Source organism: Hyperoodon ampullatus, assembly GCF_949752795.1.
Source record: "Hyperoodon ampullatus genome assembly, chromosome: 8".
Classification (NCBI taxonomy): domain Eukaryota; kingdom Metazoa; phylum Chordata; class Mammalia; order Artiodactyla; family Ziphiidae; genus Hyperoodon; species Hyperoodon ampullatus.
The window spans coordinates 80,162,860-80,190,261 of NC_136921.1; the positions used below are offsets into that span (position 1 = coordinate 80,162,860).

The following is a 27,402-nucleotide window of genomic DNA, read 5'->3' on the forward strand; positions in this document are numbered from 1 at the left end:
GCAAAGCAAAGGAAACTACAAACAAGACGAAAAGACAACCCTCAGAATGGGAGAAAATATTTGCAAGTGAATCGACTGACAAAGGATTAATCTCCAAAATATATAAACAGCTCATGCAGCTCAATATCAAAAAACAAACAACCCAATCCAAAAATGGGCAGAAGACCTAAACAGACATTTCTCCAAAAAAGACATACAGGTGGCCAGGAAGCACATGAAAAGCTGCTCAACATCACTAGTTATTAGAGAAATGCAAATCAAAACTACAATGAGGTATCACCTCACACCAGTTAGAATGGGTGTCATCAGAAAATCTATAAACAAAAAATGCTGGAGAGGGTGTGGAGAAAAGGGAACCTTCTTGCACTGTTGGTGGGAATGTAAATTGATACAGCCACTATGCAGAACAGTATGGAGGTTCCTTAAAAAACTAAAAACAGAATTACCATATGACCCAGCAATCCCACTACTGGGCATATACCCAGAGAAAACCATAATTCAAAAAGACACATGCACCCCAGTGTTCACTGCAGCACTATTTACAACAGCCAGGTCATGGAAGCAACCTAAATGCCTATCAACAGATGAATGGATAAAGGAGATGTGGTACATATATACAATGGAATATTACTCAGCCATAAAAAGGAACAAAATTGGGTCATTTGTAGAGACGTGGATGAATCTAGAGACTGTCATACAGAGTGAAGTAGGTCAGAAAGAGAAACACAAATATCGTATATTAACGCATATATGTGGAACCTAGAAAAATGGTACAGATGAACTGGTTTGCAGGGCAGAAATTGAGACACAGATGTAGAGAACAATATATATGGACACCAAGGGGGGAAAGTGGCAGGGGCTGGTGGTGGTTTGATGAATTGGGAGATTGGGATTGACATGTATACACTAATATGTATAAAATGGATAACTAATAAGAACCTGCTGTATAAAAAAGTAAATAAAATAAAATTTAAAAATAAATAAATAAATAACCCAAAGAACCCTAAGAGGCCTAACTGATTATCAGCTAATCACATCTTACAGAAAATCTGTGTTTTTCAAAAAATTAACTTATTTATTTATTTATTTATTTATCTATTTATGGCTGCATTGGGTCTTTGTTGCTGCTCACGGGCTTTCTCTAGTTGCGAGAGCGGGGGCTACTGTTCATTGCAGTGCACGGGCTTCTCATTGTGGTGGCTTCTCTTTGTTGTGGAGCACAGGCTCTAGGCGCACGGGCTTCAGTAATTGTGGCTCGCAGGCTCAGTAGTTGTGGCTCAAGGGCTCTAGAGCACAGGCTCTGTAGTTGTGGCGCACAGGCTTAGTTGCTCCGTGGCATGTGGGATCTTCCCAGACTAGGGCTCGAACCCGTGTCCCCTGCATTGGCAGGCAGATTCTTAACCACTGCGCCACCAAGGAAGTCCCAAAATTTGTGTTTTTTTAAAGTGCAGATATTGAACTAAATACAGACCTTAACAGGGAGGAAGTTCAACAAGAGGATATAAGATGCCTAGATAGATTACTTTGAGAGGAAAAGAAAAATGCTTAAAAGGGAGGTGAAAAGTGGCTGAAGACCAGCTTTGTTTTGCCAAGGACTAAGCATAGTATAAGACATCATCACCAACACCCAAGAAAGGAAAAACAAAACAAAACAAAACCCTTGTCTAGATGGCTTCCCATAAACTTTCTCTTGACTCTTCCTCTATAGCCCCATTCTAAAACCAAGCAGACTTTAACCAACTCAGTAATTCTACTAAGTAACTTATATTTTTTAATTATCAAAAAAATTATTAATTCTATATTTAGGGGCTCTTTGCTGTAATGTTTGAAAAAACAATATTAGGAGCTGTCACCCAGAATGAACTCAGAGACTTTTTGAGCCACCATTTGAGAAACGACCCCTGGTAAAATTCAAATAAATTCAACGTGATTTTTTTTAAAAAAACCTTACTTTTAAAACTTCATAAATTCACCTAAAATACTATATTAAGATGTATTATTAAAATTTAACAGATACAAGTCTATTTAAAAAGCTTTCTGAAGAATTTTTCAGGGATTGTAAAGTGAATTATTACAATGATCAAATAGCACTCTTACGTAGGTAGAAAAATAGGAGAGAAGCTGTCTTAAATCACTTCAAGACAGCAACCAAAAAGGAGGAAAAAAGGAAAAAAAACCTTCAAAAAGAGTGAAAAAAAAGCCTTCTTAAAACAACAAAAGCTTCATATCACTTTAAGTTTTATTTTTGTTTCTGATAGATCAGTGAAGTCTTAAGTTAATAGAATGAAATACTACCAAACAGTGATAACTACACATAATTCTGTTTTCTATTTAATTTTCAGAAACTTCTTCTTTAAAAAAAAAAAAAGAGAGAGAGAAGTTTATTCTGAAACTGTTGATTTAACTTCAAAGTCTTTTAAAAAACCTCAATCCTCCCAGAATGGAAAGTGTTCACCTGTGACCTTCTACCTGGATTTCTTCACTGAATCTACTGAAAGTACAGCGTGAGGATCAAATAGAAACCGGAGTCCCTACTCTTCTCGTCACTTGATAAGAGAAGAAACAAAAGTGGCTTTTAGCTCTAATTCACCCAGAAAACAATTCTTTGTATACCTTTGTTACAGGAAACTCCAGGAGACAAATGGTCCTTGTACTTCTCTGTGCTAGGTAGAAACTACATACATTTTGTCAATCTTATTTTCAGATAAAAATGAACAGCCTCTGACCAAGCAAAACAAAAACTGGAGAAGCAAAGAATAAAGCAAGGCTCAATTTCTAAAAGTTTCCTTAACCTAAGAAAACTACTTAATACCAGCAAGATTCCCTGGAAAATTGCCACTGCCACATTCAGCTTCCCAAGTGCAATAATAGGAAAATCTTGACACTAAAGCTGATGGGTATAAAGGCCTTGTGGATCATTCTTCAACAGAGTGAAACAGCCCTCATATTAACTCAGACTCAATGATCACAACTTGTATTCATAGAAAGCCTTATTTTTCCACAGAATGTTTGCATATATATTATCTCAAGCTGACTGTTAATACCTGAAGAGCTTAGAAACAGCTTCCATGAATTCTAAGTTATCCAATGAACCCTTTAAGGACTCAGAGTAAATTTCCATCTGGGCATGGCATGTGATTTCTTTGGCTTCTTTTTCAAGTCTCTTCCTTCTATGTACTTTGTAATCCATCCTTTGAACTACTTGATATAACAACTTACAGTTTAGTATACCGTAGTTCAAAAGCCATTTATTTGTCCTAGACCCTGGGTTACAAAGATGTACATATACAGAGAGTTCCATTGCTTATGGAATTATGGACTAGTTTTAGTAATATGATCACTATGAGACAGTTGCAGAAAATGTTATAGCAGTGTAGAAGATGGGTACTTGATCCAACTTGGGGCTTCAGGAAGTTGTCTGAACTAAGTCTTTGAAAATCTCTTAATAAGTTTTAAAAATTGTATTTATTTCTTTTTTTCCCTGATTACTAAAATAATACATTTCCATTACAGAAAATTTGAAAAACACACCCGACAATCACAATCCATCCTTAAAACTGTCAGTCAGGAATAAGCACTTAACATTACAATATTGTCTTTTTCTTTGGGACTATGTGAGTTTATGTGTATATATTTTTCACAGCATTTAGAAAACACTGTACACATATAAACATATATACAATGTTTCCTAAATGCTGTGAAAAATATATACTTTATTCAATCACTGTTACAATCTTACATTTGTCCACATCAGTCTTCAAAGGAAAAGCTCCAAAAACATGATTAAAAGCAGCATAACTTACATCCTATTAATATACTGTAATTTATAACATTCCCCTATTATAATAGCATTAGGTTTTATTTTTCTCATTAATTGATACTGTAAATAATCCTGCTTGAACAGCCTTAAATCTGTTTCTTATCCAGATTTGCTTGTTCTCCACACCCACCTATAGTGTGTACTTGTGGGAGCCTCACCTCCCAGGACACAGTTCACCTCTATCACTCCTAGTGCTTCCTGAACCACTCTTTTTTTTGGGGGGGGGTTGGGGGGAGGTTGTAATTTCCTAATGGATGTATGAGAAAAGGTAGTGCCAGCAAGTATGCCAATTGTCTCAAAAAACAACTGGCCTAGGGCTTCCCTGGTGGCTCAGTGGTTGAGAGTCCGCCTGCCGATGCGGGGGACACGGGTTCGTGCCCTGGTCTGGGAAGATCCCACATGCCGCGGAGCGGCTGGGCCCGTGAGCCATGGCCGCTGAGCCTGCGCATCCGGAGCCTGTGCTCCACAACGGGAGAGGCCACAACAGTGAGAGGCCCGCGTACCACAAAAAAAAAAACAAAAAAAACAACTAGCTTCTGAGCAGCCAAAATCTGTACCCAGGCATATGAGAGAGGCAGGTGTGTCTCCCTACCTGCTCTCAAACGGAAAGAGTGACTCTACTTCATAAGACTGAGTGTGGGATGCCTCCAACTGCTCTTCTATCTCTCCTCTCCCCAGACCGTGGCACTAGGTTAGCTGTCAGTCAGCTTGGACAGCTGAGGGGTTCCATCTTTGTTTTCATAGGAATTTTCAGGAAATGGCTAGCAGTTATTATACAGTTATACTTTATTGCTATTTTTAACTAACATTCCAAGTAAGCCTTGGAAGATGCATAGCAATTAGCCAGGTAAAGATGGGTGAGAAAGGGCTTCCTGAGAATCTTAACAGCATGAGCAAGGAACCCAAGGAGTAGAAATGCAGGCGACTACAGGCAGTTCTCTGATGTATAAACTTAGAGAAGGGAGGTACAAGACACAAGGCTTGAGGTAGGAAGGGTAGTCAGGTCACAGGTACTACACGCCCTGCAAAGGACCTTGGACCCTAAGGCAAGGTGAATCAAGGTCTGCACTCAGATGAATAACTTTGTTATGACCAAAGTCAAGAGGAAGGACCAACTGTGAGGCTAAAGGAATTCCTGAGAAGAGAGATGATGAGAGCTGAACTCAGGCTATGAGAATACTGAAAAGGAAAAATCAGCCGGACTACAAGGCAGATTTAGTTATGAGCACTCTTTGCTGGCTTCACATTTCCCACCTCCAGCCTTAGTGTGCTACCAGAGCACATGTCACCTTAACCCTCAGGTCAGGGCTACATAAGTCTCGATAGAGAAGGAAGCACACGTCCTAAGGGTTTCACAATTATTTCCGCTGGTGACGAGGGTGGTCACAACTCTGATGGCTGGTAGGTTCCAAACAGCACAGAAAGTACAACTACATATCAGTATCAGTGCCAGACAACAGAAAAAACACTTGTGTTTCTTTTGCAAAGAAGAAAAAAGTGAAGGAGCAGCTTCAAAGCAGGCGGCTGTGAAGTGTTCCCTCACCGCTGCTGTGCATTGCTTCAGTCTTAAAGAGATCATGTGTGTATGGCTGCACATATAAAAATGGTTTCATTAAGAGCCTGCAGTCATTCATTTTGCTTATTAAAGCCACTCCACAATGATACTCACAATAGAAATCTCAGCGGTCCCTAGCAATGACACTAAAATACAATTAATTCCACTTCCCGAGGAATCTATAGGTATGCGCTTGAGGTATTGTGTTAATTGCCGCTGCTTCATACCATGGCTTCAATTAGGAATCAAAATGGGAGCAAAGCAAACATGGATCCCATTAAGTTCCAGAAGACTTAAAACTGAAGTTCCCCGCCCGCCCCCCCGCCCCCACCGCCCCACCATCCTCTTACAATAATTGTAAAGGCAGGGGACTCCATCTGGGGAACTATAGTGACATCCAGTGGCTGTGAAGTAAAACACACCAGTTACAAAACGGGTTGTTATATCATTAGAGAAGGGGAAATATTTGGTGATATACTGATATTTTAAATCCAATGTCTATAAAGCTGTATGTAGTACTAGAAACTCATAATAACACGACCCAAAATCAGGCAAATCAGCAATTTGTAACAAAATCAGGCTATTTAGCTGCCTTCCATGATTTACTCTACCTATGAAAATTCTTGGTAGCATACATTAATAACTATGGACAGAGGATATGAAATATTGATATCATATTCAAAGCTCCAAATGTCATATTACCATTCACAATGTGTATAAATTCAACAACAGCCCATTTCCAAAGTGATCCTCTTCTCAGCCAAGATAAATAGCTGGCTCTGCTATAAAGTGGACCAGGCTGGCTCAGTTTGATTCCAATCATTTCAGTACTACCTAGGTTTGTCTGAAAATGTTTTTGAGGTTTCAGAATTTAAGTTTGTATTTATAGCATGCATGAGAGATGCAGATGGAGAGTGAGAGAGACAAACCAACCACAGAATCCCGAAAACACTGGCCTGACCTAGTGAGGTGAGGAAATAACAAACTTGCTTCCACAGAAAATGCATACACTTGAGAATCTGACAGGTACCTAGATTTGTGCAAGGTTGACTCTGGGCCAGGTATTTTTTTATCACCGATTCTTTGTATTCTTATGTGTAAAATGGAGATGAAATAAATGTACATTGCAGGGTTGCTATGAGGCTAAATATTGAGAGTGTCTATCAAGATGAATGTGAAACCTCTAAGTAGTGGCCCTGCACACATAAGATGCACATTAATAGTAGCTATCACACATATGCATTCATATTAAAAATACCAATAAAATTGGAGGGTTTTTTGCCACACAAAGTGTCATTCTGAAAACAGACTTTGAATTCCATAACCATATTTTGAATGTCATGTGCTCCCCCTTCTGACCTTAGTAATTTGTGGTGTGTTTTAATGGATCACACACAACAACAGTAGCACATCTATTAACCACATAGCATGTCTCTGAAACTTTCCTAAGCTTATCTGGGATATTAAAGTGAACTAGAGGCAGAAAACTCCCCACTCTCATCTATCTCCTAAGTCACAATATTCTTGCCTACAAGGCTTCAGGATCTCACAAACACTAAGCCTTGTACATGTGCAGACCATGACATGAAGATGGTACAATGTGGCATGCGCGACTGGCAGAAAGGAGAGATGGGCAAGGATCAAGCCTGGAAGCCACAGATACTTTGATGTAAAAGCAAAACGAAGTTGCTTAGCCTCCAAATGGTCAAAACTTGCGTTCGGGTCTTCTTAGTAGTAGACTTTAAAACTAAGTCAAACCATACTGCTCTCTGACGAAGAGACCTACAGTTACTTTTTCCCTCACTCAGTGTAAAAGTCCAGTCCCTTCCATGGCCTGGGAGACCCTGCATGAGCTGGCTCTGTGGTAGCTCTGTGCAGTCCCTTTCCATTACTTTCCACCTTACTGACTCCCTAAGTCCTGTTTCCTGAACACAAGCACATTGCCACGTCCAGGCCTTCCCGCTTGCTGTTCTCTCCTTCTAGAACAATCTTCTATTTAAGTGCAAGACCTGCTCCTGTCTGCTTCAGACCTCTACTCAAACATCACGCTGTCAGGGACACCTTCCCTGATCTACTTAAAGTGCATCTCCCAACCAGCCCCGGACTCCCTATCCCTTTCCCTGCCTTCCTTTTCTCCCCAGTGCTAATCACCACCTAAGAGATTGCACATTTTAGTCATGTATCTCTTGTCTTTCTCTTCCCACTAGAATGCAAACTCATGAGGGCACTGCTTTTTGTCTGTTGTGTTCATACTGTACCCCCGGGATCCACGCACAAAACAGGCTTGGTGCAAAATAGTCAACAGATATTTGTTAAACTATTGGAGGAAAGCAACAGGGAAAGGCAGGGGGAGTTAGTTCCTAGTTTTTGTGGAATCTGTAAGGTGGAAAGGAAAAAAAAAAAACTAAAAATAATCAGTATTTTTAAAAAATGCACACATATATAAAAGAAGGTAGTCTACACAAGTGAACTCATAGGCTAGAGATTATGTTAAAATAGAGAAACTAGGGGCTTCCCTGGTGGTGCAGTGGTTGAGAGTCTGCCTGCCAATGCAGGGGACACGGGTTCGAGCCCTGGTCTGGGAAGATCCCACATGCCGCGAAGCAACTAGGCCCGTGAGCCACAACTACTGAGCCTGCGCGTCTGGAGCTTGTGCTCCGCAACAAGAGAGGCCGCGATAGTGAGAGGCCCACGCACCGCGATGGAGAGTGGTCCCCGCTTGCCACAACTAGGGGAAGCCCTCGCACAGAAACGAAGACCCAACACAGCAAAAATAAATAAATTAATTAATAAACTCTTAAAAAAAATAGAGAAACTAAAGAAAGTTATCTCAGCGTTGTGAAATAATGGATAATATTGTTTAATTCCTGACATCTTTATTTCTGTTATTTACAGTGAGCTGAATTATTTTTGTATTAAATATATTTTTTTTAAATAATAGACCACCTCTTCACTTTTAGAATTCTATTTATTGAAAACTCATCATTTTAATCAAAGAGAGGTCAAGAATGTCTCCTGAACAACATGCAAAGCTCACTAGCTGGTCACCAAAGTTTTGGCAAATGATTTGTCCTTTGGTTCTTTACATCATCACCACTAAAAGAAGATTTGCAGTTGAATATGTCAGTGCTTCATTCTATTGACAAAGGGCATCAGTAGCTGCACAGCATATTTAAGGGGCAGAAACACCCCACTTTAGTTCTTTTAGTTCATTTTAATATGCAAATAGCAAAAATGTTTCTGAATACTACTCTTAGGTTGAATAGCTACTACAAGAGTATTTATAAGCTACACACACACAAATAAAATTCAAAGACACACTGGTTTTACATTTGATGCTGAGGAAGACCACAGCATCTTAAGAGTTGTTATTCTCTTATTATATTGTTAAAGAATTAGAAGAAAGAAAAAGAATAAAAACTGTTTCTCAAGAGTTTAGTTGGATATTCATTAACTCTTATTATCTAACATCTCAGTGTATCCTTACGGAAATAAAGCAGCAGATTTTTTTTTTAAAGGAACGGAAGGTGGAAAATCTAATATACATTAGTATTTGGGTAGCATTAGTGTCTGCAATTTTTCTACTGTATAAAGTTTTTATCTGAGTAAAAACAAAGAGAAAAAAAAGAACAGAGAAAAGCTCTGGAACTAAATTTCTTTCTCATAAGCTTTGGTCTAATGCATGGTTAATGAAGCCATGAGACAATATTCTCACATCTTTGATTTTATTTCAGCAGTTTCCAGAAAATACAGTAATGGAGAAATATATTTCTATTCAATGCCTAAAAGTTTATATTTAGCGTGTAGCTCAAATTAACTCTCAACGTTCCATTTTAAGCTTCTACATTAAAAGACTTGCACAAATCTTTTTATTCCTCACATGACTTGCCGCGGTCTCTGTGAAAACTGCTTCTTGATTTATAAAGTAGATTTTATTACTGAACTTCAAGCTCTTTGTTAGGGATAAATTGTAGTGACTATAACTGCAAAAGATGTTTAATGACTTTTAAACTCTCTCCAAAAGAAAAATTTAAGAGTATAAAATACTGTAATTATATATTATACTAATTGAGAGCTATATTTCTAGAAGCATAAGCAAACAAAATAGTTTGGAATTACAGCAGGTACCTGTTGAGAGTTAACACCATACTTCTGAGAGTAATGATCATGAATAGAAGTTAAATTAGTCACAAATGGCAATGAAGAAAATATATGTTGAACTTTTTCTGCCCTACGAGGGTGAGACAGCAAGTCACACGGACCAGTATAGCATACCTTCAGAATTCAAGTTTTCTTGGAAGGTACATGCTCAGCTGTGGAGATCAGCTGACATGTAGCTCATCAACTATCAAACAGGGGGTGGGAGGGTGGGTTGAGGTTCAGAATCCCTGTGGAGACTGTCAAACTATCCAAACTTCTTTTCCACAGCCTTCCCTCTGTCCTCTTCCTGAGGTCCTGACACATCCTTGGACAGCAGTCTTCAAATTGGAAGTACTATAGACACTTCCTGAATGGTTCAGGGAATGCAAGGGACTTTAAATGAACCATTTTCCAGAATCTTTTAAAAACGGATCCTCCTAAGAACATACCTTTTCTGCCAACATCATCTTTATTGCATTTCATAAGACAAAGGCAAACTTCTCATCCGAACTGAACCTTACTTTGGTACGCTGCTCTGAGGTGTAAACCCTCTATGTATCAAACGAAGGAAAATTTTTATATATTGGTAGCTAGCTATGCAAGAAAGTGAATGACTCTCATGACTAGGTATAAAATTCTCAATTCTTTAAACAAATTGAAGGGACAAATTGTCCTGTCATTGACAACTTATTTAAAATAATTTTGAATAAGTTGTTTATTACTAAAAGTTGTTTGACATACAATGCAAAGGAGTTGATGGTAGGCTAAATAATAGCCCCCTAAAGATACCATCTTAATCCCTGAAACCTGTGAATGTTACCTTACATGGTAAAAAAATGAAAACAAAACAAAACTTTGCAGGTATCATTGATTTAAGGATCTTGAAGTGAAGTGATTATCCTGGATTATTCTGGATAAAGCCTAAATGCTACTATCTTACAAGAGAGAGGTAGAGGAAGACTGCACACAGACAGAAGAGAACACAGTGTGACCATGGAGGTAGAGATTAGAGTGATGCAGCCATAGCCAAGGCATGCCAGCAGCCACAAGAAGCTAGAAGAGGCAGGAAATGGATTCTCTCCTTGAACCTCCAGAGGAAGCTCATCCCTGAAGATACCTTGATTTTAATCCATTGATACTGATTTCAGACTTCTGGCCTCCAGAAATGTAACGGAATAAACTTCGGTTGTTTCAGGCCACTGAGATTATGCTAATTTGTTACAGCAGCCAAGGGAAACTAATACAAAATTCAAAGAATCAAATGGCACTGCCATAACAAACTCCTTCCTTTCTCACCTACCTATTATGGGGACATGTTTTTTAACAGCAGTATTTGTAAAAATAAGAAAGGGGAGATAAAATTGTCACCAAATTCTGTCCCATGCTAGCAGAAGAATGAAAATTCTTTATAACTTATTAAAAGATATGAGGGGAAAAGCCTCTACAGTTCACAATACAGAGATATATTTCCAACCGCAAATAAATACGATTATGTTTTATGTTTATGACTTTAAAATGTAAAGGATTACTCATTCTTCAAGAAACATTTAGGGTGTACAGTCCCATAAAGAGAACTACCACTGTGGATATTTCCCATGTCTGCACTACAATCAATTCAAAAAGTAGTCCAAATAACAGCATATTTTATTGACCTCTCAAAAAATGTTCATTGTGCTACTAAAGATTATTATGAGATGTATCTTTCCATCAGTTTAGACTCTATGGTTTAGCTCCCAAATTTCCACACATCATTATTCAAACCAGGAAGGGTGGTAAATTTGTAATATTTCTATTCTTATTTCCATTTTGTGCTACTTTATTTTTCTCTCAACTACCAACCCAAAAATAAAAAACAAAGAAAAGGACTATTCATAATTGTCCTCTATTTTTCTACAAGTGAAGAAAACCTTTGCCATATGATCAAACTATAAGGGACAGAAAAGCAATGATATGACTATGATTTTGTATCCTTACCTAGACCTATGTGAGGCAGGTGCTCAAAAAGGGTCCAGCTGTGGTCATCAATGTAATGATTCTTCAGGATCAACAGCTGGCAAACATCTCGGGCAGTTATGTCACTGGGTACCTCTAAAGCCCTGCTGGTTTCATCTTCACTGTATACTTTAATTACCTGTGTAGGTAGAAATTTAAAAATGAGCTAAAATAGTCTATTAAAAATATCATTCTAATAAGTCATCAAACTTGTCAGTTGAGCTAATTACAAATTCCTTATACAGCTTGTTTTACATCTAATTTTCTTATACATGGAGTAAATGTTGCCCATCCAAGACTTGTTTATAATATGTGTCAAAGTCACTCTGTCTGACAACTTCCAATCTCTTCTCTTCAGTGTCTAAACTGGAGGCCACTCAATGACCATTCAATGTCATTTCCCACCACTCTGATATGTAACTAAAAAGCTACATATCTCTTAACAATATTTTAAATTTTCCACTCCATATTTAAATCTGTAAATAATCCAAGTAACATGGGTGATTTATTCCCAGATATACATGTTGTAACAGCAGTAAATAGAATATAAAGATTTCTCTATTTCAGGTTATAGAAATTTTGGCAAAGACTGGCTAGACATTCACCAAATCCTTTTTCTTTTCTCCCTTGCAATTAGTTGTGTCCATGGGATTGAGTTTTAGTCAATGAGATGTAAGCACATGCAGTGTTGCACCTCCAGACCTAATCCATAAAAATTTCCCATATACTGTCATCCATTCTCTTACGCCAGCCTCTCACTGAATGGAAATGATGACAAAGACCTAAAGAGGAGAGCAGAGCCATGGGACAGAAGGAGACTTTGTCTCTGAATGACCACATGGAAGGTACCCAACTAGGAACGCCCACATGTAACTTTGACATGAGCAAGAAATAAACTTTTAGTCTGTTAACTCACTGTGATTCTTTATTTATCTATTACAGCAGCTATTGTCACCCCAAATCATACAGAAGTAGAGAGTTTCATATACAACACTCCTATCAACATTTACCAAGTTATGCTATGTGCTAGAATTTCCACTACTAACTGTGATATGTCATATATAAATTAAATTAATTATAATAAGCTAAATACCTATGAAAATAGTATAGTAAGATCAACACACACAGAAGTAGGAAATTGTAAGAGAATTCAATATAAGAAATACACCTTATAAAAATATAGACATTTAAACATTTTCAGTAATTCAAACAAATGAAAATTAAAATGATGTATCAATTCTCTATCGATTATTTTTCTAATTATGTGTAATGACAGTGGAATGAAATAGCTGCTCTCTTACAATGACAGGAGTGATATAAATTGGTAAAACTATTTTGTACACCTGTTGGAAAGTATTTATCGAAAGCATTAAAAGGTCCATTCCTTTGACTCAGTAATTTCACTTAGGCAAACTATCTCAATAAATCTGTCATAAATGTAGAAAACAATTTTAGGCATAGACTTATCCAGAAAAGCATTATATATAATTCTATCAACCTAAATGTACAACAACAAAAGAATGGTAAACTATAGTACTTTCACAAAATGGAATATTATAAGGTGCTTAAAAATGTTATTCAAGTAAATAATATAAGAACTTTAAAAAAAATTCCTAAGTAAAATCAGATCATGACACCAAAGTATACGTTACACAGTAGAGTGCAGGCTTATCTGTTGGACTGGCTACCAGGCACCTATCCCTCTTCTAAGAGCATTCTGATTATCTTTTAGAGACCCACTCCCTCCCTCACCATTAGTCTTTGTGATTCTGGCAGCTCTACTTTCAGCTCAGTGATGGTATAGTGGAGCTGCTGGAACGGGCTTGCAAGAGGTGATTGTTAAACATTCAGGAACTCTGCAAGCCAGGCATCTTGAAATCAGCTATGGTGGGAGTACACCAAAGAAACTGGCAAATGCTACAAATAAGGCCTTTTTTTAAAAAAAATTATTTTTATAGCCAGTTTACCAGTGCATGACTGCCTCAGCTTCACATAGTTGTTATCCAAATTGATCAATCAACACCCAGAATCCCTCTGGCGACAGTAACTATTTCAGAGATGGGCACATGACCTAATCAGAGTCAGTCAGGGCCAATCTAGACATCCGTTCACATAACCATAAAGTGAGCCCTCTTTTCCACTGGGCAGGTGTAGGGTGAAGCTGCTACTGTTCATGAAGAGAAAGACTGTGGGAAAATGGGGCCCACATGGAGTAAACCATGCCAAGAGATGAAAAGGGTCCTGAGAATATCATTGGGCCCCTGGACCAAGGAATACTTGAATTGTGTTTTTTAGTCATATGTGTGCCATGAAGCTGTAAGTTTCTAGTGGTAATATCCACCTACTTATATCTCTTGTTCTAGCCAAAGACCTTCTCCAACTCTTTGTCCATACTGCTAGGGGAATAAACTTTCTAATAGCCAATCACATCAGGTCATTCTTCTAAAATTCTTCAGTGGCTCCTTGTTGTCCTAACTCAAGCAGCTCATTGTTTATTAAGACCCCATGCAAAGCATACATCCTTTGCTAAGTGTTTTAGTATAAGGCTGTCATTGGGTTTCCCTGGCAGCACAGTGGTTACGAATCCGCCTGCCAATGCAGGGGACACGGGTTTGAGCACTAGTGTGGGAAGATCCCATATGCCGCAGAGCAACTAAGCCCGTGCGCCACAACTACATAGCCTGTGCTCTAGAGCCCGCGAGTCACAACTACTGAGCCTGCATGCCACAACTACTGAAGCCCACGTGCCTAGAGCCCCTGCTCTGCAACAAGAGAAGCCGCCGCAATGAGAAGCCCGCGCACCTCAACGAAGAGTAGCCCCCGCTTGCCTCAACTAAAGAAAGCCCACTTGCAGCAACAAAGACCCAATGCAGCCAAAAATAAATAAATAAAAATAAAGTTCCCTTTAAAATATATATATATATATATATATATATATATATATAAGGCTGTCATAGAGTTGGCTGTTGCCCTCAGAGAGCTAAAGCATAGTGGGGAAAGCAGTATTAAAAACTATAGTCACAAAGTAGGACATAAAAATTCAGTATGTTACTAAATTATATAATGGGGGTTAGGAGAGACCTGAAAGGTATCCATGAAAAAGTGATATTCAGGCCAAGACCTGAAGAAGGAGTGGGCAGTAGCTAGGCAAAGAGAGGGTAAGAGCATTTCAAGCTAAGGGAACCAAAGCCATGCAAAGTCCATGGGGCAAGAAGAAACTTGCCAGATTCTAAGGATTAAGAGGAGTCAGGGGGCTTCCCTGGTGGCGCAGTGGTTGAGAGTCCACCTGCCGATGCAGGGGACGCGGGTTCGTGCCCCGGTCCGGGAAGATCCCACATGCCGCAGAGCGCCTGGGCCCGTGAGCCATGGCTGCTGAGCCTACGCATCCGGAGCCTGTGCTCCGCAACGGGAGAGGCCACAACAGTGAGAGGCCTGCGTACCGAAAAAAAAAAAAAAAAAAAAGTCATCAGGGACGGCAAGTAGGGAGCATGGCCCTGAGGGAGATGAAGTGGTAAGCTTGACCATAGTAACAGGGATGCAAGATCCTCAGCTCAGAATTGACTTAAGAATCATTGAGCTTATAGGTGGTAAACTTGTGGATATGGATATATCTGACAAGGGAGAAAAGGAAGAAGCATGAGAAAAGAAAGAATCTAGGGCTGAACCCTGAGAAATTGCAATATTTAATGGTGAGTTAGAGGCAAGAAAGTCTGAAAGATAAAGAGAGATAGAGAACCAGGGAAGTGGGACCCCATGGAATAAAGCCCAAACTCTTCAGCATGCACACAGCATGCACACTCCCCAGCAAATCAGCCTATGGAACAGGTCACTCTGACCTTAGCCAAATATGATAAACATTTGCAACCTCTTCTTTCTATTTGCTCATGAGGTATCCTCTACCTGAAATCTTTGCCCCAGCCACCAACAATATGCTTTATTTGGCAAATTCCTACTTATCATTTGGCCCCAGTTCCCACAGCACTTCCTCCAGAAAGTCTCCCCTGACTGCCCACGGCTTTATAATGTGTCCCTCTTAGAGCTCTTACTTTGTAATTTTCTACTTGAATATCTTTCTCCTCAACCGCACTAGTAAGCTCCTTTAAGGAAAATCTACATTTACTCCCCATATGACATGATATCCCAGGGACCTAGCCCAAGCCAATGTATGGCTTAATAAAGATCTTTGGAACAAATGAACTTTGTACCCCTGCAAAGCCTACCAAAATGTTTTGCACATAACAGGTACTCAATACATATTTGTAAATTTTAATTTAAAAATCTTTTCTGTCACAAAGTATATGATTGATTAAATTTTAATCCTCAGGAAATTAAAATTCTTCTTAAAGAGCAAAAGGTATACAATTTTTCTTATAAATAATCCTAGGTAAGGAATGACTTAATATTGCCATTAGCAGGCAGTTCTGAGTTTTGAAGTCATTGAGGCAGCTGTGAAGTCACATGAAAAAGGCTATGAAAATACACTGCCAAAATCAGGTGCAAGTGTCTGAACTCTCACTTCAATTCCTTCATTTTTTGGTTAACACATGTGGTTCATGAAGATCCCAAGATCTCTTTGGAATCTCAGTGCTCCCATGATTGCATCTGGGTAGGCTATTGTTTTTAAGTTTGTGCCTTCAGTGCCTTCACACAAATCTCAGTGCCAGACAATTGCTGAGATGCTAAGAAATGCCATCCACCATGCTGCTGTGGTTAACACTGACTGGGTCAGACACTGGTGGGTGCTCTTGCCAAAAGCAACATGAAGACAACCAGTCCTGAGAGGAAAAGAAGATCCGACCCTGGGGCTGCTCCTTCATGTGGAGCAATGATGAGCTGCCATTTCAGTGCCCTCAGAGGCCACTGCTCATTCCACGCCAGGAAACAGGGGGTTGGGAATGACCTGGTGGCCACGGGACAGGTTCCTGAGACTTCCTGACTACCCCATGCTTTCTTACAATAGATGCCCATCACCTGGGGTAACAGAAGCATGCCTCTTATTTTTCATGCTCTAGTTTTTATATCAGAGGAATTAACAAATGAAAATCTGGAGACATTCTGAAGTCTAAGCCAAATTCAAGAAGAGGGCAAGAATAGAGTAAGAGGTAAAGTTGGGGAAAATGAAGAAGATACCTAACCAATTAGAAATGCCATTAATCTCTTCAGTTGATTTTGCTGCAAATTGGAAAGAAATAAGCTGCCAAGAACTGAGACACATAAATTTAGAAGGACGAGGCTAACTTAAATTTCTGGAATAAGTGCATGTACTCATTTTTTAAATTAATAACACCTGTTAGGAGAAAAACAATACTTTTGTTTGAGCTCCATTTCAAACTCTTCTCTTAAAAAAAATAATCCCATTTAATGCTGACATTTGTCCAAACTACACATTCATCTATGAACGATAAAAATTTCTTTTGGTTGATCTTCCACAGCAGTAAGTCCCTGTCATCTCTCAGATTTATTCAGTACTTATGAAAAATTCCTTACACTACTGATGGGGAAGCTTTGTTTAAAAATCTCATTTTTATTTCTATTTATTTCTCCTTGAAATATATGAAAAAGGGAAAGATAATCTAAGCCTTAACTCTCTAGTAGAGTTGAACATGCCAAAAATATTACTATACTAAACCTTCCTGTTTAAGAAAAAAAGTCAAGTCATAAGTAAAGATATTGATATAAGACTAGTACGGATTAAAACTAAGGTACAAACTTTTTCTTTTTTTTTTTTTTTGCGGTACGCAGGCCTCTCTGTTGCGGCCTCTCCCATTGCGGAGCACAGGCTCCGGACGCGCAGGCTCAGCAGCCATGGCTCACGGGCCCAGCCGCTCCGCGGCATGTGGGATCCTCCCGGACCGGGGCACAAACCCGTGTCCCCTGCATCGGCAGGCGGACTCTCAACCACTGCATCACCAGGGAAGCCCATGTACAAACTTTTGTGATCATGTAAAAACCAAATGGCAGGGCTGCTCTTAAGAATCATTGGAGTAAAATAGTGGTATCCTCTTTCCTCTACATACTGAAAGGTAAAAAGACATCTGAAGGTCATATAATCATGCTATTTAATAAAGGGATATTATACATTCCCAGTTCAGTGGCCCAAATCCCCACCTTGCTATATAAAGTAAAAAATAGCGTAAGAAGAATTCATATCAATTGATCCACGAGATCATTTGCAATTGTATGCCAGCAGGAAGAAATCCTGCCTGGACCCTAAAGAAGAACAGGAACTTTCTTTGTCTCATCAATGAGCAGACACACTTGATTAGCAAGAAAGACATGCATTGATAAGATCTGTCTATAACATCCCACCAGCAGGAACAGAGAGAGCTCCCAAGGACAGCCAACAGTGTACACACAGGCTGTGTTGAGGAAGCCCTCAGTGTCACTGTAATCCTGACAATCAGAGCAACCTTGGCCTTTAGAGTGGTTTACAGCTTCAAAAACTGTGCCGGGAGCATATGGCATCTAGCAATGAAAATGTAATATAAAGACACAGTAGCCCCTGCAGAGAATATGCTGGAATGTGGGTGGAGCAGATCTCTGTTTTGGCTGACATCCTTATCAAGGCAGTTTATATACTTTATACCTCAACTCCCCTAGGCTGCCCTCCATAAAAAGTAAGTGGAGGCAAGAGATTAAAAAATTAACATAACTCATTTTGAAAGCAGTAGACACAACAATGTTGAAATACACAGAGCAAGAAATGGCTAACTTTTCAGAAAAGAAGTTTGAGGCCCCTAAAGCCAAGGGACTAAAAGAGATGAACTATTTAAAATATAAGACAAAGGCCATTTCTGAAAACACAGAGCTTGAGTTTGAAAATCAATTCAATATGTATTGCTTTCTCCCCAAAGCACACATAGTATTCATCTGCTATAATCCCCGGAAATTCTGATTCTCACAACAGATTATGTGGAAAGCTTCAGGAAAGCACTGGGCAGAGGCTAAGCGGTCAGCCTTTCTACTCCTTCCTGCAGACCCAAGAAAGTGATGGAATGGGATGCCTCATTCCTTTCCAAACTGGATTCATCCTAGAATATGTGAAAAAAAACTCGGTTGTCATCTGGTCATTTGGCAATGCCACAGAGCAGAAAGGGGCATTGGACCCACTGGTAAGTAACTAGCTACTTAGTCGCTTATCCTTTGTTTCTTCAGAGAAGAAAGGAGGCAAAATGGGATAATTATTCAGCAGGTAAAAAACGAGCACAGATTAAACATAACTATATGAGCAAGAATCCATAGGGTGAAGTGAGAGACTTTTTTTTAGAAAAAGAAGAAAGAAAGAGCAAAAGAGAAGGAAAAAGACGGTTGGGCATGGTTATCTTCAGTGTCAAAGTTTCTATTTGGGGAGAATTTAAATTTGATTTTTAGATTAACTACATTTAAATACCACATTTAATATTTAATTAACTTAATTCTTATTAATTAATATTTAATTTAAAATAATTTAAACACCATTATTTAAATACCAAGATCTTACCACAATGAAAAGTATACAACTTTTCAACAGAAAAATAAATGCATTTATTATATCTATTAATTATATATATTGCTTATATAAAATTAATAGAAAATAAGAAACAAGGCCCATAGAAATTTGATTTCAACTAGGTCCCAAAGTAAAGCTTATTTCTCCCACTCTTTAAAATTTTATCATCCAAGTACAGTAAGATTATAAAGCTATCTTTTAATGTTTCAGATTTTTTTCTCCATTATTTTTAACAGATAGGCAATGTACCTAAATCAGTGAAATATTTTTATATAGAGGTCAGGGCAGCCCTGAATTTTTATGTTCTTCTAAATAAGGAATGTAGTGTCCTAAGATAAGAGAAGACAGTCTTAGATGTTTTGAATTAAGCAACTCAATATGTTCCCTTGAAGGGAAATGGCAAATAATATATTCATTATTACTTATTTGAAACCTCTAACAAAATGTTATATTTAAAAACAAAGACTGTTCCCAAAGATCCTAACAGCTCAAGAAAAGCTGTTGCTTCCATATTGCTATCCTTCATTATTTTGCTAGCTGTCAAATATTTATTAAGAGCAAAACAGTACATAGTTTAGAGAAATCAGGTCATAGGGAATCAAATTATCTCCATTGAAAGAGATATTCAACTACATATTTTATTTGAGCATGAGCAGTACATGTTCATTAACTCAAAATAGATATTGTCACAATATCAGAATTACAGGAATTGATTGACATAAACAGGTCCATTTCATATCCATGTGGCCCCTTTCAACTTTATTCCCTATAATCCTTTCCTTATTCTCTAACTCTGACCATATATTTTCTCAGTTTCTTGAAATAGCTATGCTCCTTCCTGACACAGGGCCTTTGCACCTACTACTGCTGCCTAGAATACTGTCCACCCACCTCCTATTTCTTATCCCTCAGATAAACCATTCATTCTGTGGGGAAGTTTTCAATTCTACTCCCAGTTTAGGTCCAGGCCCTTTGTTTCACGTATGCATATGTGCAACTACATAATTATTATCCATAAACTTCTACTACTCAGCATGCTACATGACACCAGGAATAATGTCAATATGTGCTTCCCATTGTGTCCCCAGCAGTCAGCATGGGGCCTGGCACAGTGTAAATATCCCTTTAGGGATGACTGACACCGTCAAGAATGGCCCTATAGGAGACAATATTAGGGATTCCAAAACAGTAGCTTGGAAACCTCACAGGGTTTAAAAACCTCTAGGGAAGAAAGGACACACATGGGACCAAAGAGAAAACATAGGCAAGTTTTCAAGAAATCTGCAGACTGAACAAAGGTAGATAAGGTGACTTCTCGGGCCCATTTTAAGTCTGGGACTGAGAATTAAAAAATAAAATAAAAAGAACATCTGCGTGGAACAAGTATCATGAGCAAAGATACTGAGGACTGAAGAGGCAAAAAATACACATGGAACAAAAAATACACAGAGACCACTCTCCTGAGATCAGAGGGACTGAGTTATGAGGAAGAGGTGAGGAAGCACAGGTGCACAGGTGCTGGAAGGTCTGTGGAAGAAGCATCTTTGCCCAGCACTGCTAGACACTGGTTTCTATCACTGCAAACTAGCAAGGAGGTCACCCCAAGAGGGGATCCTTTTTAAGATCACAAATTATAAAGTAGCTTTTTTCAATGGTTGGAAATAAAGAATTAAATTTTAAAAAGACAGTCTTACCAGAATAAGATTATAAAATGATAAGAGAATAATGGTAAGTAACTACATGGTGAGCTAATCATTTAGGAACAAATTCGGCTCTAAGTAATAGAAAAATCTACCCAACAATGGTTTATTGATCAAATTAAAGGTCTGGGTTTTTTTCTCACATTTGAAACCAGAGGCGGATAGCTCAGGGTCTGGTGAGGCAGTTCCATCAAGTGACCATGGATCCAGGCTCTTTCCACAATCCTCAGGGTCACAAGATGAATCATCCCCACACCACCTCTGTAAAAACTCTGGACTTGTACACATTTGTACACATTTGTAGGTCATTACATTTCAGCAGGAACATTAGAGGGCATGCGGGGATAAAAGAGATTAACTAATTCAGAGTTAAAGGACCTGTGTGGCTGGGGATCCATACGGATCTTCTGCAAGTTCTGTATGAATTCAAAATGCAAAGATGAAGCTTTATGCTGTATGAATTCATTTCCCATCCAGCATCAGGCCCACGAGGCCCAGTGTGGCCTTGCTACTGGAAATGCCCCAAACTTGGCACAGCAGGGGATTTAGCACTGTCCCACCTGACTGTCTAGATCAATGACACTGCCAAATCATGCCACGTCTAGGCTTCCAACCAAGAGAAGAAAGCCTGTCTGCAGGCAAAGGGGGGGTCCAGAAAGTCTCCTTGAAGCCCCTGTGCTCTGCTCTGTTCTTGACCCTCTCTGCTCTCCTTCTCAGGCCAAGAGCCTGGAAGCCTGCGCCTTCCTTGGGCTTTCTTTCTCCCTAGGGGATAGCAAGAAAGACCCGAACTCAAGCGGGTGTTCAGTTTTATAAAGCAAGAAATCAGAAGCCCTTTCAGTGTGCTCTTACATGGTAAAAAAAAAAAAAAAAAAAAAGGCAAAAGAAACAGCTCTAACTTCATTATAAAAGAAAGCAAACATTAAAAACTAAGCCTAAAAATATCCCAAACCATGGATGCACACATATACATATGTATATATTCATGTTATTTTAGGACCTAAATCCAATACAAATAATAAAGAGGGTCAAATCACAAATCCCACTCTAACATTTCCAGTGACTTCATCAAAGGAGCGTTCTCTGAAGCCTCAGTGTTTTTAAAACTCATGTAATTCCTGTGAAGATGCCAGTGCTGACTAATTCACCTTTGAAGTTTAAAAAAAAAAACCCTTCACAAGTGCTAATGCTTATTCATATTCAAAGCAGAAAACCACTGGTCATGCTTATGTTGGACACAATGTTATTCCAGTATCTCATTTCAGTTTTTCAGCAGTCGTTTGTTCCCAGAATAACCATAAGACATGCCTAAGTGAAAAAGTTAATAACTGTTTCACACAGTGAGAAAGAAGGACAAGTTGGGGAGGGGTGAAGGGAGAAGTGTTTGGAAGAGGGGGGAAAACACGAGGAGAGGAAAGAGAATATTTATCAGAGTCCAGGACACATCACACTTTTTATTGTTAATTCTTGAGCTGTCTGGCATCAACTGAAGCACTTTTAGGAACTACCTTGTTTCACTGATTTTTAAAAGCACATCTTCTCACGTTTAACTTCTCTGTAACTTAGATGTAACTTACCATCAATGGTATGTCATAATTTAATTGGAAGCATATAAGATAAGGATGCTTCTTGTAATTTAAGGTGCCATAGAATCAATGAAATATGCTATATTCAGTCTTTCTGGTACATCTGGGGGGTATTATTTTATGAACTTACCATGCAAACTATCACTTTCTAGATCTAACATTTCCATACTGTGATAGCACTAGGAATAACTGATTTATATCTATTTTTGTAATTTTATCTTTCCCTCACTTTTCTCAATATTTATTTTATATCAGTGCAAAGCATGTGCATCAGTGTAAAACATGTATATTCCTGTAAAAGAAATGGAATCAATACTGTTAGAATCATAAAATACTAAAGGTTAGGACTCTTAGAAAACATCTCCTGAAATCTTCTCATTCTACAAGTGAAGAAGCTGAGACTGAAGAGGAGCTGACTTGCCGGGGGATCTCCAGCTGGTCACTGGCAGAACCAGCCAGGGAACCCCAATCTCTGGGCTCGTACCTCATCCTGTTTTTTCCACTCTGCTTACCTAATTTTCATGCTGCTTTAAGCTGCTGCTTCGACACAACATCTTGCATAAAAGCATTAGATAACTAAAAACCCAAATATGAGTTTGCATGTATGTCCCAAAGCACCCAGCTTTTTGAATGTCAAAAAAGGTTATTCTTTGTGTTTCACTTTTTTTAGCACAACTTGCCAGAAAAATTGCGTATATAGAAACAGCCAGCAGAGGGAGTCTTTATTTCTTGGTGCAAATAGAGAAAGAAAACAATGCTTTGAAAATTACAACTTTAACATTGTTAACCCTATAGAGGTACTGCTTAAAATAGTTGCAAGCTTCTAAAAAATTTAAATCTATTTTTAAACATTCTTAACTATTTGAATTTTTAAGATAAATTATGTCTACATCTTTAATAAGAAGGGTTGGGGATGGGTTGGAGTGGCATATATATAGTCACTTCAGGTGGTATATAATATAAAGTCCCCTTTCCTGCAACTCAAGCTGGAGATCCTCCTTGGCATTTAGAATGGTGATGTCCAAATTTTTCTTCAAATCCTGATAGAACCACCCAAACTAATTTGACTTCTGAAACTATAAAATAATATTCCTGATATTTCACAAATACAACTGAATGTATATGCCCAAATATGAAGGCCCAATTAGGAGGCTATCAAGAATATAGGACAATGCTGTTTAGCCAAAATGGTTTTTTAATTGCTCTTTTGAAACTGTCATAAGAGAAAGCATTTTTAATATCACACAAGGGTAGAAAATCTTTATCTTTCAGAGGGTTTAATACCCGAAATATCTGAAATAACCAAAAGACTTACTTCTTTTTTTTCTGCCAAAAGAGATTCTTATTTTCTAGATCTGGCTTAGGGTGCTGGGGTACCGCCAGGAGAGCCAGCCCTAAGACTGCTCCCCCCAAGCAAGAGTCTTAGACTGTTAATCAGCCCAGCTATTTTTAATCTGCCTTCATTGCCAAACGTGGACCAGACACTGTAGTTTGCAAACTAATATGAGGCATGGCCCTCATTCTCATGAAGGTTCAGTCCAGGTGCTTGTGGCAATGGTGCACTCCAGAATCTGCTCTGGGATCAGATCCTACACCATTAGCTTATCAATGATGAGTCTCAGATTCCTCATCCTGTAAAATGGGCAAAATGGTGGCAAACTGATAGCACTCAATTCATAATAGTGACTATTATTATAAATTTTTTAAAGCAAAATTAGTAAGTCCCAAGAGATTCCTACTGAGCTCCAAGGAACTCTGACATATGGTTTACTCACTATATCTTTGAGGTGAGGTAAGACTGGAGTGTACAACGAGGAAAAAATAACTAGGAGGGCAACAGACAGGTAAAAAAAAAAAGGGGGTGAGATTTGTCTGATGAGTAGACTATAGGTGAAAGGCAAGGGCACTGCAGCTGTGCAATGGAGCGCAGCTCTGCATCATATGTGTGCCCATCAATTCTGACAGGCAGCCCCTGTGTGGGGCGGGGCCCACCTGGGCTCAGTCCTGACTTGTCATTCATTAGCACTGTGCTTTGGGTAAGATACTTAACTTCTCCAGGGCTCACTTTTCTCATCCCAGCCTAGGTTTGTCCACCAATCTTGTAGGGTTCTTATGAGGATTAAAGAGAGTGTAATCAGAGCTGAACACAGTACAGCTGTTTTTATTTCTACTGGTGTGGAGGGCAGGGAGTGCTCAAAATTGCTCACAGGAACGAGTTGGGAGGGAGGGAGTGGGTGGAGACAGAGCTTATGAAAAAGCAAGGTGGACCAGCTGAGGTGGGCCCTGAGTGCACAAGGTATGCAATCCAGGAAAAAGGAAATGAATGCCACAGAGACACAAATGCAGAGATGGAAATGCCAATGACAGGTCAGTATCAAAAAAGCCCAATTTTGTTTTTTCAAAAATTGTGTTTATTCAATAATAGTAATTACATCCCAACTTTGTACATTCCCTGTGCTGGGCACTTGAGTCTAATGATGATCAAAGATGACACAGCCCCTACCATCATATAGCTCACATTCCAGTAATGTCACCTCTGTCTACTGAAACAATGTCTTAACACTAGGTACAACTGTACCTCTTTCAAATATGTAAGCCAGAAGTCCCCGCCTGATATTCCCTAGGAGATTGAAAGAAGTAATCTAACCACCTATCTTATTCTATTTAAATCTACATCCCCAGATTTTTTAAAAAAATATTTATTAGCATATAGTAGTTGGATTAACTTTTTTTAATTCAAATTAGAGTCTGTATACAGAAAGTAAGCAGAGGGAACAAGAATTTGAGAGGCATACTGTCTTTCTTTCCCTGGCTGCATTGTATCAAGGACAACTACTTTTTGTTTGATTCATTTGCTACAAGAAAACTTTTGGATAACTATCAATACTTAATAGGATAGAGCCCCCCTCAAAAAAAATAATTTAAATCATGGTAAGAGGGAGATTTTAAACCATTTATGAAACTAGTAACACATGCCATTCCCCAGATAAGGGGGAAAAAAAGAAATTCACATTTGTTGAGCTTCTACTACTACGTGTCAAGTACTTCTAAATATTTATCCTATTTAATCCTCACAACTGTTCTGTGAGGAAGCATCATTATCAGCAAAAGAGAGAAACTGAATTTTTGAAAGGTTTAAAAGAAGACACCTAAAGTCACAACACTGATCAGTGACAGAGCTGAGCTCAAACTCAGGGTTTCCTGGCTAAAACACACAAACAATCTCCACTACAGCACACTTCGTAAAAACTCACTTTTAGGGAAAGGAAACATTTTGTGAAAACACAAAATCCATTCATCTATGTGGTACCCTTCCTGGGTGAATATGCAACTATGTTACCCTGTATAAAAATTAAAAGGGCAGAAGAAAGATCAAGGTTTAGGGAGAATGAGAGCTCCAGGTAAACAGCAATAATAGTGCTCACTACCACTTCACAACCACTCTCCAAGCAAGCCAGCCATCTAAACTCAGGTCTCCATCTATGCATTCCATTACCCTCCCCTACACAGGAAATCTGCTCTCTCCCCACTTACTACACCTTCTACTAGCTCCAATCAAGTGACAGAATACATTTGTTCAAAAAGCATAACTATATTCTATACCGGGCAAGACAATAATAAAAATCCAAGGGACAAACATTTTCTGCATGCCTAATACACAGGAGTCACTGGCAGTGGAGACAGCTAGTTCCCCACCAAAAGCCATCCTCCCCATTTCCTAATTCTGATGAGAAGGGCAGTACGTGGAGGTCAAGGCCTACATTTCCTGGCTTCCCTTGGATCCAGACCATGTGACACAATGCTAGCCAGTAAGACCAGAAGCTCCTGGTTATTCCCCAGTGGCACGTTAATAACTGGCAGAACTCGCCTGTATGCCCCTGGTTCTTCCCATTTTGTATGCCAGGAATGTGAGCCGGATGACTAGTGATCTGCATTTATCTTTCCATAAAAGGAAAAGGGACCCACACTAAGGAAGATATAATAGAAAGCAAGAAGGAGCTTGGTTGCCTGAGGACACTGCTGGATGGCTGCATTAGCTTGGGACCAATTCTTCTTGTAAAGTGAAAGAAAAATAAATCTCTCCCCTGTTTAATATGCTGTCATTTGAGTTTTCCGGTTACATGAAATTAAATTCAGCCTGTAACTGACAAAGCACTTTATTTAAAGGGTCTTTCCCTTAAAAATGTAAAATCTAGTTGTAAGACAAAATACAACAAATTTTGAAAACCAAATAATGCAAGATATATAAAACATACACAAGGCCCATAGAAAAAACTAAAAGTCAAATATGAAAAGCCAGAAAGCTTAAGATACACACCTAAGGAGAGCTAATAAGACTTAAATATCATAAAAGGTAATAACAAAATTGATGTCACATGGCAGTAGTTACTGAATTGAGAAATGATAATAAAGGTGCATCCACTGACACCCTAGTCAAGACACCATTAAGACGGATGTAATAAGAAACAGTCTTAGAAAGTTTGAGGACGGTACCACAGCCTGAGCTGGGACACAGACAATAACAGGATCCTGGAGTTGTCTACAGGTCATGGAGCACAAAACTGGGTGCAGAAGTACAGTGGGACAAACAGCAAACCCTGTTTGGAGCACAAGGAGAAAAATGATGTGCTGGAGTGGAGGCTTCATATGAAGCTGAGGAAACCCCCGTGCATCCAGGCCGCAAAGCACAGTGAATGCTACATTCGCTTGGACTGATTTTGTATGTATTTAAAAGCTTCTGGGCAAAATAGTGATATAATGATGATCTATATTCTTTCATTCTTTACAAAATTGTTTTTAGAAATTCACAGCAATAATTCTAATTGTATGAGGAGGGTAATGAATATAACAAACTATTCTCTTGTATAGATGGGGAACTGGATCTTTTGATAAATGGCATTGCTCCATATTATACTCATGAATTTTGGATTTTTCAAATGATTTGATTCTTATAAAATATATATTCTAAAAAGTATTCCTTTTTTCTCTGAGATTCTGGAAGACACGTTAGAATTCTGTGTGCCTATGAAAGTCTCTCATAATTGTAGTATGGCTAAAGAATGTAGAAATGCTTGGAAACAATTTGCAGAACAATTTTAATCTGACAGAGGTAGAAATCTTCC

General features: G+C 38.8%; 1 protein-coding gene across 2 annotated transcripts in view; it reads right to left on the reverse strand.

Moving 5' to 3' along the window:
• GRB14 (growth factor receptor bound protein 14) overlaps positions 1–27,402 on the reverse strand; it is a gene marked incomplete at its 5' end in the record, with an annotated part of 125,431 nt that overhangs the window by 37,793 nt on the left and 60,236 nt on the right. For both annotated transcript variants that reach the window (XM_079709783.1, XM_079709784.1), the window contains one exon: positions 11,490–11,646. In XM_079709783.1, the coding sequence (XP_079565909.1) occupies positions 11,490–11,646 (157 nt within the window). The remainder of the gene's footprint in view (positions 1–11,489; positions 11,647–27,402) is intronic.